The sequence below is a fragment of the Haemaphysalis longicornis genome, unplaced genomic scaffold (assembly GCF_048455015.1).
Source record: "Haemaphysalis longicornis isolate Haplotype H1 unplaced genomic scaffold, Haemaphysalis longicornis Haplotype H1 scaffold_20, whole genome shotgun sequence".
NCBI classification, from domain to species: Eukaryota; Metazoa; Arthropoda; class Arachnida; order Ixodida; family Ixodidae; genus Haemaphysalis; species Haemaphysalis longicornis.
The window spans coordinates 4439697-4454254 of NW_027526296.1; the positions used below are offsets into that span (position 1 = coordinate 4439697).

At 46.0% G+C, this 14558-nt stretch overlaps 2 protein-coding genes across 3 annotated transcripts in view; one reads left to right on the forward strand and one right to left on the reverse strand.

Moving 5' to 3' along the window:
- Positions 1 to 71: 71 nt before the first annotated feature.
- Elp6 (Elongator complex protein 6) lies at positions 72 to 7424 on the forward strand. Its single transcript, XM_077701069.1, has 2 exons — positions 72 to 852; positions 7236 to 7424. Exons 1-2 carry the CDS (start codon positions 169 to 171, stop codon positions 7356 to 7358), a joined length of 807 nt encoding a protein of 268 aa, XP_077557195.1. The 5' UTR covers positions 72 to 168; the 3' UTR covers positions 7359 to 7424.
- The window catches only part of LOC144172308 (uncharacterized), a 57161-nt gene continuing 49980 nt past the window's right edge, over positions 7378 to 14558 (reverse strand). For both annotated transcript variants that reach the window (XM_077701066.1, XM_077701067.1), the window contains exons 17-18: positions 13520 to 13635; positions 7378 to 12675 (exon numbers count right to left, since the gene is read on the reverse strand). In XM_077701066.1, the coding sequence (XP_077557192.1) occupies positions 12425 to 12675; positions 13520 to 13635 (367 nt within the window). In that variant the 3' untranslated portion in view covers positions 7378 to 12424. The remainder of the gene's footprint in view (positions 12676 to 13519; positions 13636 to 14558) is intronic.

Genomic DNA, 14558 nt, shown 5'->3' on the forward strand with positions numbered 1-14558 from the left:
ATTTCGCATTGCATTTAGTTATTATAGCGTTTAACAAACAACAAAACACATTTTTATACGCTGCAGCGGCTATGAGCAGAAGCGCGGATGCACGTGTGAGCTTGTGATGTGTACGCGCTGTTGCCGCCGTTGTAAGTTCGTTTGTAAGAGTGAAGTGACCACTGCGCAATGTTTTTAGAATTAAATACGTTCTTGGACTTTGACAATAAGGCGCTTCCAAGGCAGTTTGTTGTTGTTTCCAGCGATGACATCGTGGAGCACACCTTCGTCCTCAATCACATGTTGATGCTCTACCTCAAGTCTGGTCGCCGGGTGTTCCAGCTCAATTTCGTCCACGACGACGCTTTCTTCTCCAGTGTGTGTCAGAAAGTGGGCATAAACCTCAAGTCTTACTCCGCCAAGAACGCCTTCTACACCTTCAGTTGCCTGAAGCTGCTGAAAAGCCTCGTCAAGAGTTCCTTCTCCGACGGCTCGCATCCTCTCAGCTTCCTTCCCGCGTCGGGATCCGAAAGCGGTGACCGTCTCTCCCGGCTCACGTCTCAGATTTTGGACGAGTTCCATCGCTTCGTCGGGGACGACCCGGCCAAGGGCGAAGTTCTCCTGCTGGTCGACGACATCTCTGGCCTTCTCAACCTCGGCCTCACGAACCGAGAAATCCTCGGCGCGGTCCAGTCGCTGAGGGCCGACGCGCGCGTCCGCGACTCTGGACCGCTCCTGGTGGGCACGAAATCCTGCTCCCACGACGAAGACGCGGACTGCCACCAGTTGTGCACGTATCTGTCTCACCTGGCCGACGCCACCATCGATGTGCGGGGCCTGTCCACGGGCCGCAGCAAGGACATCACGGGACAGGTATGCGCATCTCGCGTCGATCGTGCAACGGTTTACCTTTCGGGAACGATGGTTTAGTGCGCGGCTTGGTAATATCCAAGCTCTTGTGATGAGTTGTGAATTCAAAATCATTCACGTGCAATGGAATGCCGCTGAGTGTTCCAGTTATGCGCTGCGAGTAGCTATGGCTGCTGCGCCGCTGTGTGAGGTCAGTGGGGTGTGTGTGTCCGCGCGCGCGCGCGCTAGATATGACGTGCCACTGCCGCCACGCACCGCACTTAGCTACAGCAGCACTTTTCGCTCTCCACGTGGCTCCGCGTATCTTGTGCCATGAAGCACATCATGGCTTCGCTTAAAGGAGCCATGAAGAGAAAACACAAGTTTGTTTCATTCAAAAGATTGCCTCGTTAGAATCATACTGACACCACTTTTAACGTAAACTTCGCTCAAATAAGCTACATAATTAGGAAAAAAGAGAATGGCCATGCAACCCACCAGCTCATTTTCCGCAACAGAACCCATGATGTCATACCGGACAGCTCTGCGATCGGCGGAGGGCGGCAAAAGCAAACGCAAATTACGCAGAGCTTATAAGCTTGCCGAACGAGCTATTTGTGCGTAAATTTAGGGCACATTCTTTTTATGTCAGTAAGAATGGTGGGACAAACAGTAAAAGTTACGAAAGCACACGTAAACATAGAAGTACCGATGCGTATACTACTGTTGGTGCTGCGCGCACTATGCTTGGTTTAGCTGCACAGGACTGCGGTGCTTTGGGGTTGTTTCGGACGACACTGGCCGATTGACGCAAGTGACGATGTCTTACGTGACCGTATTTGTCGAGTGAGCACCATGTTTCGCAAAACAATTGCCTCCATGAAAAAAACAAGCCAGGTACAAATACGTTCACAAACAAACCAAAGGCAGAAAATGGCTTGCCGCAGTTTGGTGGCACCATCTAGGTTCAGTAACGGTAAAAAAAGGCCCTGTGATGTCATTGCGGACACGAAAATGCACGATTTAGCGGGAAAATCAAAATTTTAACGTAGATTAATTATTTCTCAGTGAATAAAGCATTGTTTGCATTCATACAAGCACTGGGGGCACTATAAAACACGAAATCTTTCGAATAACACAAACTTGTGTTTTGTCTTCATGGCTCCTTTAAGGCGTTACGATGGCATTGTTCAATTCGTTCTGCTTCTTCAGATCTGTTATTTAAAGGGAAGGTGAAGCGGTTTTAGAATTAAAAGAAAAGTTGACTAGCAGCAAGTACACATTGAATAGTTCCCGTGTACGAAATATTTTCGCAGTACATCCAATAGAAGCTGCGCAATGCGCAAAAAAAAAAAAAAATAGCCCGATTCCCCGCCCCCATCTTGCCGCGCGATGCCGGAAGACCGAAGAGCGCGGGCGAAAGCCGGCTGAAAAACGTCATACTTGGACTTCCTGCCGGATCAGCCGCCTATGCCATGCTCTTATCGCCGTGTTTCCATGTGAATGATACTTGTTGTTGTTGGAGTTGATAGCACTTGTACAATTCTCGTGTTCAAAAAGTATGCACGAACGCCAAACGAGGCATACGTTACCATGCCGTATTCCTAAGCAGGATGATGCATGCCGGTATGTTTAATAACATACGGAAGCGACAACCGAGATGGTTGTGCTTGATGACAGAATATACTACACTACCTACGTTAGATACTTTGTAAAACGCTCGAATGCGTTTTTTTTTTTTTTTTTTTTGATGCGACGGACGTGAATGTTCGCATTAGATTCTAGATTTAGGAAGGATGGGGAATACTGCTGTACTTTGACCGGGGGTGTTTCGTTCCGTTCCAGAAACAGTCACATTTGTTCAGGAGATACCTGTTTCGTTAAACGCGTCGATTTTCTTTCCCTATGGGCTTACCCCAATGGGTTCAAAACCCCAATTTCTGGCGAAACTAAAACAAGGGGCCAATCCCGATAGAAGTTCTCTCCGGGTTAAAAGGCAAAATGTATTCCTACAAAGTAACAGAACCAAGACCACCACATTACTTATTTTGCAACTATACATGCCACGATAAGGTAATATTTGTTTGGAATGGAAAAACACCGCTCCCAACCACCACCGTGCCATAATTTGTGTTGTTGACTGCGGGAGCCTAATTCTTTGCCCAAGATTCCGTGTGCCTGCATATTATAACCTGGCAAGCACTTGTTGCCGCTGAACCGCAAATGTGTGCCAATAATAGTCGTTGATATATATTACGACGAGACTAAAAAATTAGGAGCGGAGAGTAAATATACGGCCTTTGTCCGACGAGCGCAGTAAATACTTAAATCTAGAAATGCCGAAGCAGGCCAACGATTCATTATCACAAACGTTTGGTGATTGTTACTTAAAGTAACGTAACTACAACGCAACTGCCTTGTCCGACTGGTCTGTTAATTATAACGAGGGGGCCGTAATATGGTAGCAGAATGCGCAACGCACACGCAAAAATCAAGCCCTACTAGAGCCGATAATGCTACGAAGGCACCAGTATGCTACAGTGTTTTCAGAATCAGTGCATGTCAAGCAGTAAGACGCCACTCATCGAAGTGCAGCTAGCGATTGCGGAGGCGCCTTAGCGCCGCTGCCCAAATGGCGCGCGCGCGTGTGGGTTTCTGTATGGGGATGAGTAACGGGGCTAGGGTGGGCGACAACGAACATAGGAAATTCGGAAGCAGAGTCCGCTTGTTGGTTATGCATGTACCGGCAACATATGTCTCGCATATACCTTTACAGCGCATGAGCGCTGTTTTTTCGCGCAGTGCACACGTACGTGCTTTTCGCTGGTAGATTGTTTATAGATTGTTTATAAAACGCCGCTTAATCTTCAGCATAAATGGTTTCGTATATAGGAGCAAACAGTTCAGGCGGTACCTAATATTAACATAAGAAATAGAAACCCCCTATGCTGGTTGCCTAATTAATACATATTTTTAGAGAACCCTCTAGCCGACGCCATAGTCACTGCTTTGGGATTCTCAGTCGCGTAAAGCAAATTTAAGCTCCAAGATAATTGAACCAACAGCACGGGAAGTTATAAAATAAACATGCAGCCATGTGCGAACAATAAACTGCAAGCTAAATTGCCGAAATGGCAAGCGCCGCTGCCGTGCGATCGTTCCCAATGCTTCCGACAAGCTGCGCGGCCGAAGGGTGTCCTCCTTTGACGTCATGACGGCGCAACCAATCAGGGGCGTCAAAAGACGAAGAGCGCGCATCTTTCAAACGGAACCGCGCGTTTTGGAAGATAAATGCCGGTTGGACTTATGCACGCTAAAATTCAATGTGATATTCGGAGTCAGCGCGCAGGAAACTATATAAACGTGCCTTTAAATGTTTTTGGAAAGCGCTTCAGCTTCCCTTTAAAGGGGCCATGAAGACAAAATGCAAGTTTGGTTCATTCGAAAAAGTGCCTCGTTAGAATAGCACGGACACCACTTTTAACGCAAAACTTCACTAGCTGTATAATGAGGAAAACATGGAATGGGCATGCAACACCCTAGCTACTTTTCTGCACTGAACTGATGACATTATAGTTGCAATTTGCTGAGGTTGACAAATTCCAGTGCAAATCAAACAGGGATTATAAGCTTGCAGAACGATCCTATTTGTGCTTAAATTTAGTGCTCATTCTTTTATAGCACAAAACGATTGGTAGGGTAAACAGTGGAAGTTACAAACGCAGACGTAAACATAGAAGCACCAGTGCGTACTGTGTGTTATAAATGAAGAAAAAGATGGGCGCAGACAGGGGGCGATAGAGGGTGAAAAGGAAGACGAAGCAGCGCTCACTGCCTTGCTCAAAGTGTTTTATTGCTTCCATGAGAACTTGGCGCCTGAGTCCTGCTTAATCCGCACACAATGCCAGTTAAAGCTCCAGAGCCGTCTGGCGCGGTGAGCTTACACTGGCAATCTGGCATGAGTGACGCCTTACGTGACCCTGTTTGTCGAGCATACCCCATGTTTCATGAAATGATTACTATCAACCGTCGCAAAATGAGCCAAGTACAAATCCGGTCAAAAACAAAGCGAGTGCGGACAGTGGTCCTTGAGTGGTATCGGAGCGACATCTAGGAGGACTGACAGTTAACAAGGAGTTTCGACATTCGCTCCAGCGCTATTCAATATGCCAATGTATGTTTAAATGTCTGCCCTAGATGCATCATCGCAGGCATCACGAAACACACTATTCAGCTGGAGAAGCAAAACTTTGGCTTAAAAAGAATTGGTTAATTTTTGGGTGAATAAAGCATTGTTTGCTGCTGGACAAACACTGGGGGAACTGTAAAACACCAAATTTTTCGAATAAAACAAACTTTCATTTTGTCTGCAAAGTTTCCCTCTGAAACTATTTCTCGAAAAGAAACTTTGTTGGACACTAGCACAGCTTTTACTCTCCCTAATTACAGAACCTTCTGCTTTGATTGTAAAAGTCAAGGGGGGGGGGGGGTTCAATGATATTAGTATCTACTCTGTTGAAATACGCTTACCACCTTTCATTTTCTGTCCTCAGAATGCAAGATTGTTTGCTGATCTTTCCCTAAGATGCCGCCCTTTCTCATTGGTTAACGTGTACTTCCTTCATGGTGCTCGCAACTATTATGCCTTTGGATTCGCCTTGCATTGTGCCTGAAAGCAGTGCTTGTGACGGGGGATTTCAACTTCCACCACACCTCTGAGTTGTTTATAATGGACACCCCTGGAACAATATCAGTGGGAATTGGCAGGAGATAACCTATGCTGTCACAACACAAGTAATGCCACTTTGGCCTATCCTGGACTACTTTTGTAAGGTCAGGGCTGGTGTCATTGTGGTCGACCCTTGGTTGCACATCAAGTAGGGCTCACATCCTTATCCTTTCAAATCTGTTTGCTCTGCAAACATACCTAGTTGGACAGTGCATTAATTTGTCAATATTACTTATTTTTCTGTGGTCTACATGATGCAGTCTCAGCCTTACCTGTTATGATGGAACTGGGCTGGAAGCGTAGTCTCAGTCGTAAAATATTCCATGCATAAAGCAAAGTTCACCATTTCATCACACCACAGCAGCTCCTGTTAATCATTTATGGAACGATGAATGCGCTATGGATTTTGACATTGAAAGTTCGCCTGGAAGCAGCTTCTGCATTTAGTCTGGGGTTCGATGGAATTCTGTCTGGTCAGGCATAAGTTCTTAACAAAGTTGTGATCAATGACTGAGTCAAATGCACAATTTTGATGTTTAAGGTCCTATACGGGATCTTTGCTCGCGATGAAGGCAATGAGGCAAGGCAAGAAGTCGTCATTGTTTTTATGCCCTCAAGATGTGTCATAGTGATCGAGGGTAGATAACGAGAAAGTTTCCCTCTGTCCTGTTGATTGTATCTGGTGTCATTTGTGTCCCCAGTGGTCCCACAAGGAGCCTGGTTGTCGCGTTTCTTTTGTGTTACAATTGTGGCACTGTCCCAGTCAGTTTTGTGATTGTGTGCTTCCACATCTTCAAGTGCATTCACGGTGGTCTTCTTTTTGTTTACGTCATGCTGGTGTTCATAGAGGCGTCTTGGCAGCTCTCCAGTTTCACCAACATACACGCAGTCATCGTCGTCATACGGGATCTTGTAAACTACATCTGGGTGTTTTTCTTTCTGGAGTCTGTCTGTCACGTTTACCAGCTTGCCTTGAAGTTTTGTGCAGGGGATGTGGGCAACTCGCAAGTTGTATTTCGCCAACACCCTGGAAAGGGCTTCGCTGACGCCGGCGACGTAAGAGATTGATTCCCCAAAGTGGAACGTTTGGCTAGGTGCTGTATCAGCGGGAGACAAAATTGGCCGCTTGGGATCTAAAAAATGATTTTTGGGCAATTTTTTGGTCCCAAAGACCCATGTGCCCCTTAATGGGGTTGCGTAATTATATCCAAATGGCCAACCCTCTGTGGGTATGCATTTTTGTGGGCCCCAACAAGTTTGCAGTCACGTGAAAGGTGTTTCTCAGCTGGTGACCATAGTGTTTTCACAGAGTGTAGGGTTTAAAATTTTGTCTTTGACCACTTGCCATTGCAATGGTGTCACTGAATTTGTCTTTGCACTTACAACATAGAATCAATGCGATGCAGAAACTTACCACAACAAGGCTAATTTAAGCTTGCGACAACGCAAGTGTTACGCAGTACAGCTAGCTTGGACCGTTGTTTCCGCACAAACACTCCATGTTCCACCTCATTCGTTCATCACTTACAAATCTGCAGCCACGTAAAGCACAGACAAACACTAGAATCACACTTGCTCCTTTTCGAAAGTTTGTTTCCATGAATTTGCTTGCAGTTTGAAATTCCAGTGCATATGATGGCAAATTACTATTTTTTCTCCCATCTCTTATTATTTGCAGATATCAGTGACAAGAACGAGCAGCACACTTCTACCGGTCACCAAGCAAATGTACTTCCGCCTTGAAGACCGGGGTGTCAAGCTCTTTCCTGCCGGTCTTCACAGGCTGCCCTTGCACATCTGAGAAGCTCTCAACGCCATCGGGAGGCCAAAGACATTTATTGAGACATCATCCCTACAAAATAAATATTTCAAAAAAAGAAAATACACAACAAAAACTGACTGCGTCATGTATATAACACATCCGACAACATTGTATGCAGAAACAACACAAGCCCTCGTTGCACTGCACAGTGCGAGTTGGAATGTTTCTTGGTGAACACAGGTGCACATCATGTACAGCTATGGACATAACTAGACAACAACTAGACACCTCTGAAGTGCTTTGGAGAAAGTCATGCCTGCTTTAAGTTAACGGCAGTTTATGCCATCAAGAAACCCAAGGCAGAGACAAGTAAACTTCTTCAGTGAACATACTGAGGCCCTAGAAAGGTGCGCCACAATATGTACTCAAACATCATCTTGGCTACCAGTAATGCAGCCAATGCATTCGCAAGCGCCTGCCCCGATGCCACGTGTCAACTCAACACCCACTTGGCAATCTTACACAAACTTCACTTGCCAAAGGAATGTGTTTTTGTACTTGGAACCAAGAAAACGAGGCAACCTGGAATTCAATCGATGCAAATCTGCATCCCCTGAAACTGCAGGCTATAGGTCTCCGTCTACGCCAGAACAATGAAATAAACACGCAGAAGAAATGTGGACAGGCTAAGGCATGACGAAAGAGTTAGTTTATCTGTGGATGTCTTGAGCCAGTGTCCCCTTATCAAGATTGACTTTGGCCTTGAAAAGACAAAGGTGAGACAGTAAAACAAGTGCAGAGTGCAAGCGACTAGCGTCAGCAGCCGCTCCCAAACATGTGCAGTTAACATAGTGCATCTAGCTCTACAGAGACAATACCTACACACTCAGCAGAAATAACTGGTGGGTCTCAAGCAAGCACTTGAACAAGAATTGTATACCAGAACGGGAGACAAAGGGACACTCTGAAATTTGCCAACAGGAAGCTTCGAGCTTAAAGCGGTTTCTATTTATTTCACATAAAATGTTAGTTGGTTAGCTTCTCAGATCTCCCTTGTGGTAGTTTCCATCACAGAAGCGTGACTTCAGTGTTTGGAGCTTTTTCCCTTTTTCACTGCTTTTCAAAGACACTCGAAAAATAGAGGTAGGCAACACAAGTCGGGACACTTTCTCCTGCGACACTGTAAAGCCGTTACTTTCATCAGTTTGGTCAGAGTTCAGCAGCAAAGCAAGCTTAGTTAATGAACTAGGATAGTGCATTTCAACTAGTATCTCTGCATTAGACTGTGCTTAGGATAGATGTGGCCATCTCTGGAAATACTTTCCTGTGAACAACACAGAACATGCAGTCCAAAAGCTGAAACAATTCTAAAAAACGACAGATCACCGCTCGCAAGTCTAGCAGTAGTTATGGCTGCCTGCAAGACAGCTACGTCGAGTATTAGCTATTGCACACGTTCCCAGTATCTTGAAAAGCATTACAGTTGCAGAGCATCTTACATTAAGCTCGAAGAGCTCGTTAGCTTATATTTAGAATCGGTTAAAGAGATTCTAAGTAGCCGTGGGCATAAAGCATGAAATATACGCTACACGCACCAGGGGACTATTTCTTACTTTGGTAATTTCCTGGGAAGAATTCGGCTGTGGCCTGCGAGTTTTTCAACTGACGTTCAATTCCCCACTACCCAGGAAATTCCCCAAGCTGGAAATACTAGCCTCACTGAGAGACATGCGGTGAAACAGTACTCTGTAAGCAAGTGGGACTCTGACCTTGGCTCATGCACTACGAGGGAATAAGGAGACGCAGCACTGCCGGCGGGCAGTCGACAATCTAATCTGAAGTAGTTTTGGCCAATTTATACTACTTACTGAATACATGAAAATATAATTCATTTATTTCAAACTACTAGCTAGCATCAAACAAAGCTTTACTAGTGTCAAAGAACTAATGGCTCGATTGCATCTTGAAAAAAACCTTTTTCTCTTTCCAGACTACAAAGCTGTCCAGCAGCAGCAAACACACCACCATGAAATAGATTCTCAGGCTCTAGATAAACGAGACTTAAGTTATAGATGCTTGTTCACCATTTGTGAGTATCTTGCTTAAAAAAAAAAAAAAAGATGTCTGCACTCTTTTACGAGTGAAAACAAGAACTGCCTCAACAGCACCCTTTTTGCTTGCAATAACTTCCACCACTCCACTGCAGCCCACAACTTATGGAGCAAGCTTGCATTGCCAATTTACAGAAAATTTCCCACTGATGCAGACAAAACCACAAAATACCAGAGAAATTCAAAGCTTCTGTTGATTTTGCACTCGTGCACGTTACAGATGCACTGAGCTAGCTCTCTTGGCTAAACAACTGAGAACCATGGAATAAAGATTGGAGCGATTGCTGCCTGCTAAAGTTGTTTTCTTACAAATCTCAGAGAATAGGTTTTGAACACAGAAGCTATGCCTTTTTTTTTTCTAAGTATGCACGAAATCCATTTCATATTTCTTTATACGTCCAAGTTCTGAATTATACGAGAAAATAGTTTGCCCTTTCTTTACTGCCCTTTCCCCACAAAAGCTGCTGCAGTTGCCATTAAAGCTTAACACAACCAGTCAGCACATACCAAGTTGCCTGCACTGGGTGTACCCGGAGTTGTCTGGAGCGGCAACCAGTGACACCAGTGTCACACTGCTGCTCCGAGCGATTGGCAGGACCATCCCAACCCCATGGATGTGCTGCCTTTACCCACACCAACTGCATCTACAGGTGCGACACAGAGACAAGGCCAAGGTTGTGCGTAAAAATAGTACGAGGCTGCCACTCCGTCACAAGCTGCTCTACATACGTCCTCACTATAATGAGAAAATGAAACACACGGCTGTACACATCTGCTGCACACAACTGTGGTGTTGACACGTCGAACAACACACACAACACCCTTCGCTGGAACTAAAAAAAATTCGTGGTTGGGTGATCCCACGTACAGCTAACACAGTGCACATAATTCGGCAGTCGCCTTGACCTAGGAATGTGCACATGTGCACAATTAAAATGATATGATTAGACTCTTCGACGGAACAAACAAAACAAACGGTAGTGGCACAGCACATGTTGCCAGTGGTGGACAGTGAACGGAAAAACTGTGAACAGGATGAAATGGAGGGAACAAACCCAGATTGGGGCTGAAACACGAAACAGTGAGCCAACATTACAAAGATGCTACTGTGCCACTGAGAAGTAATATGCACATTATAAATAAAACTTATTAAAAAAGAAAAAAATTGAAGATGCATGTTGAGAAGTGCTGGCAGGTAATTTTGCCCCCCAACTGACTTTGGCTTTTCCCCGTGTTTGCAAAATCTTCCATTCCATAAATGCGGCAAGCTGTCCACATAACGGCTGTGCATCCTTCCAGTAAGGACAGTCTTACCCAAACCTTTTTAACGCTGTTTCGTTGTGGAAGGAACACTGTATTATTCACAACAATGTACAGTCGTGACTACTGTGAACAGCTAGGTTTTTGTGCTTTAGCAAGAACAAGTAAGTATTTATCTTTTCAACTTCACATCACTGGCCAGAACTTCACGATAGCAAGAGCGAACATTATACATATGATGTAGTCACACCTTTAACATTTTTGCAGGCCAGCAGTTGTAAGATACCAGGGTGATGTAGCTTGCCAGGCATACTGCGCATCATTGACTAAATCAGAAGGAAATAAAATGTAAATGTGCAAATCCAAGGAACGCAAACTAAAAAAGCAAAAAAAGCATTGAAGGAGCAAAGTTTCCGAGTGTCTTAGTACTCACTGTAATGACGGCACAAAGGAACTAAGCGTTGCACTGGGGCACTTTCAAGAGCAGAAGAGGCCATTCTTAACAAGTCTGCCTTGACAACTCATCGCCAGAATGGAATTCGTAAGTGATCAAAATGGAATTTCCCCCACACTTGCTGTCACGACCGCAAGAAGCTTGTCTCGGTAAGACGCTATGTGCATACACAGAAACTCTTAGCTAGCAGAGAAGGTTTGATTGGTGCTGGACATATTTCGTGAGGTTGCGAGAATTTAGCAAAACTTGTTTCGCTAGGTTGCCAATCACTTCATGTAGGTTCAACACAATGAGTCTGTCCCAATTAATTTCATAAAAACACTTCAGTTGAAGCTCAGCGTCATCCTGTCTTTTCTATTCTTAGTCCAATCAGCGCTGTGCTGTTTTGTGAACATATATTAAATTGCCCAACCCTCAACACTACTACAGTGGTCCGATTACTCGAGTAGATGGCTATGCGATGCAGGAGCCGTCTTAGGAACCTGTTCAATTTTTGCGAAGACGGCAAAATAGCTCGAAAAAACACTGTCCAAAATCTGTAACGAAGCCTGCAGGGGTGGCCGTTGTGTTGCTCCAATTCTAGATGCCTGTTTAGACACCCACTTCCCGAAACAAGATAGAGACTACTTCCAAAGCTGCCTACAATGCTGTCCGCTCAGTGTAATGCACCCCACGATTAAAATACTATCTTCACAGCTCTTTCCTTTCAAAGTTTTTCAGAGTTGTACGTTCAGAAAATATTGTTTACAAAGATGCCAGAGCAAGAAGGAAGCAAAGTATTTCCTCTCAATTAGATCCCAGCAAGCGGCGTGACAACAATTCTTTTTTTTTCCGTGATTCCATCTAAAAAGTAGTGCCTCTTTTTTTCTTCTTTTTTTAGACACTCCGAACTGGCAGCAGGCAACATGGCTCCAACTACGGCTCATCACCAGCCACTGGCAAAACATAAGAGTCAGGGAAAAAAGCTGCACATCTGTCATGTTCTGAAGAAAGCTCTGAAGAAAGCCATCAGAGCAATCTACCAAACACACACAATCCATTCCAAGTCTGCCACAAGACTGCCAGCAAACAAACGACAGGTCACGAGCATGAGATCAAGGACAAGAATGAGACGGAGAGAGAGAGAGAGAGAGAGAGAGAGAGAGAGAGAGAGAGAGAGAGAGAGAGAGAGAGAGAGAGAATTTGAGAGAGGCACAGCAAGGGATTGATCAAGAAGAGACAGAGAGACAAGAGAGGGGGGCAGTAAAAGGAGGATGCTGATAGTGTGTGCCAGGGGCGCTTCACTGGGGTGTCCCATCGCCATGGTGGGATTTGGGTGTGGGTGCGGAGTGGGTGCCTCCTCCGTCGTGGGCCTTGCTGCCCGTCACAGCGGCGGCCACCGTTACGGCTGCGGCTGCCGCAGCCCCGTGCAGCGAAGGGGAGGCCGGGCAGGAGCGAGCCGTGCCCGATGGGTGGCAGGACGGGCCAGGCACAAAGGAGGAGGAGGAGGATGACGGGGACGCACGGCCGTCGTGATGGGTCGCCAGCCACCCTGCAAGGAGTTCACCTTAGTGCTCGAAGTACTCCGCACAAATCGGCGCTCCAAGTCGCACGCAGGGTTGACGACAAAACATTCACCGTGTTCACTCAATCTTAACGCTCTCCCCAGTTCTAAAATCTGGCCTCGGTTTTACAGACGAGAAAGAAAAGAGGAGGCACTAAAACCACCGCTCATGATTGAAAGCTTGACCTCTCTCTACCATCGACAACCATTAGAATCATAGGTGTAACTTTGATGCACCTTGACCCCAGCTTAATCAGTCAAGTCACTTATCCTGTGCTGTCATATCTTGTGTTTAATGATTTAATTTCTTTCGAGAAACAACAGAGGTAAGTCAGAAAGAACTGGAAATGGCACATCATAAAAGTGTCTCAGCTTTGCATATAGGCCATCATTACCCACTCGACACCTCGTAGATGGAGCTGATGCACAGAATGAACTGAGGCAGAGTGGTGAGAGCCAGCATCCTCACAACATGGTGTCTCTAGGGAATCGCATGGGTCAGGAAGAAATCCCTCGATTCAAAACTATCGATCAGAGGTGTCATTTGGTATTACCTCAAACAAGTAATCACCATCATCTTGCAGTGAGGGTGATGATGATACCAGTGTCCACTTAGCATCCAACTCTAATGCTCGCATTGCTGCTAGTGTTCTTAGCCCCGTCCAGAGAGGACTGAAAGAGAGGGGAACTTCACCATAACCTACACCGCAGAGTTACTGCCCATGGAAGTAATTGTTATCTGAACCACAAGACGGCCCAGAACCACGGCACACTTTGCCAAGCCTGAACACCCAGGGTGGATTGGCAGTGAATAGAGGCCCCCGTGTCATACCGGCAGCGTGACTGGACGACCGGCCAGAGGAAGCCACAGCGTCGCCATGCGATCCCCTCCTGTCCTTGGGTGGCTTGGGCTCGGGCAGGGACTGCTGCTGCTGCTGCTGGAGAGGCCTACGGGGGAGGAGGAGTAAAAAGACAATAAGAGATTTTAAGAAAAAGAAATTAAGAAGAAGAAATGGGCGTGGGTAGGGGAAGTAATGCGAAGGCAAGATAACCGTTGGTCATTAAGGGTAACAGAGTGGATCCCTAGAGAAGGCAAGCGTGGCAGGGGGCGGCAGAAGGTTAGATGGGCAGATGAGATCAAGAAGTTTGCGGGGATAAATTGGTCACAGTTGGCACAGGACCGGGGTAATTGGAGAATAATGGGAGAGGCCTTTGCCCTGCACTGGGCGCAGGCATGCCAGAGATGATGATGAAAAGATTGGTCGCCATCCCACCCCGCAAAAGTGGATGTCCAGAAAAGCCATTGTTGGGGGAGGGTATGAAATGTTTCTTGTCGTCTCAGCGGGCTTGTCGGTTGCGCTCGGCTAGTGTCACTACATAAAAGTAAAGAGTATCGGCACTCTTCTTTCCTATTGTTCAGTGCCGCCGCCACGACCATTGGTCAGTTCGCATTACGTGATACATTTCTTTGCACTGTGACGGTTCATGGGAACTGCCATTTTCTAGTTCATGCATTTTAGTCGGTCAACTCTGGTAGGCTTAGCTTGTCCTCCCCGCTCTGTGGCTGCATGCGACTGATGCTGTTCCGAATGCGAAGCGTGTAACAGCACTTCTGCAGCAGAAGTGTGTCCGAAGACGCGACAAATGCTGGGTCCTGCCAATCCTGATGCATGCGCTCGACGTCTTGGGCAAGAATTGCTCTATTTAGTGTCACTAGGTCCTGGCTAGCCTTCAAAGACAATCTGCAAACAGTCTTTACCAGGAACACACAGTGGGGGGAAGGGGGGTCCCACTGTTCACAGGCGCCTTATCACCCATAACGCAGTTTCGATGCTTGTTTTGTGGTTTCCTTAAAACAAATTCTGAGCTCT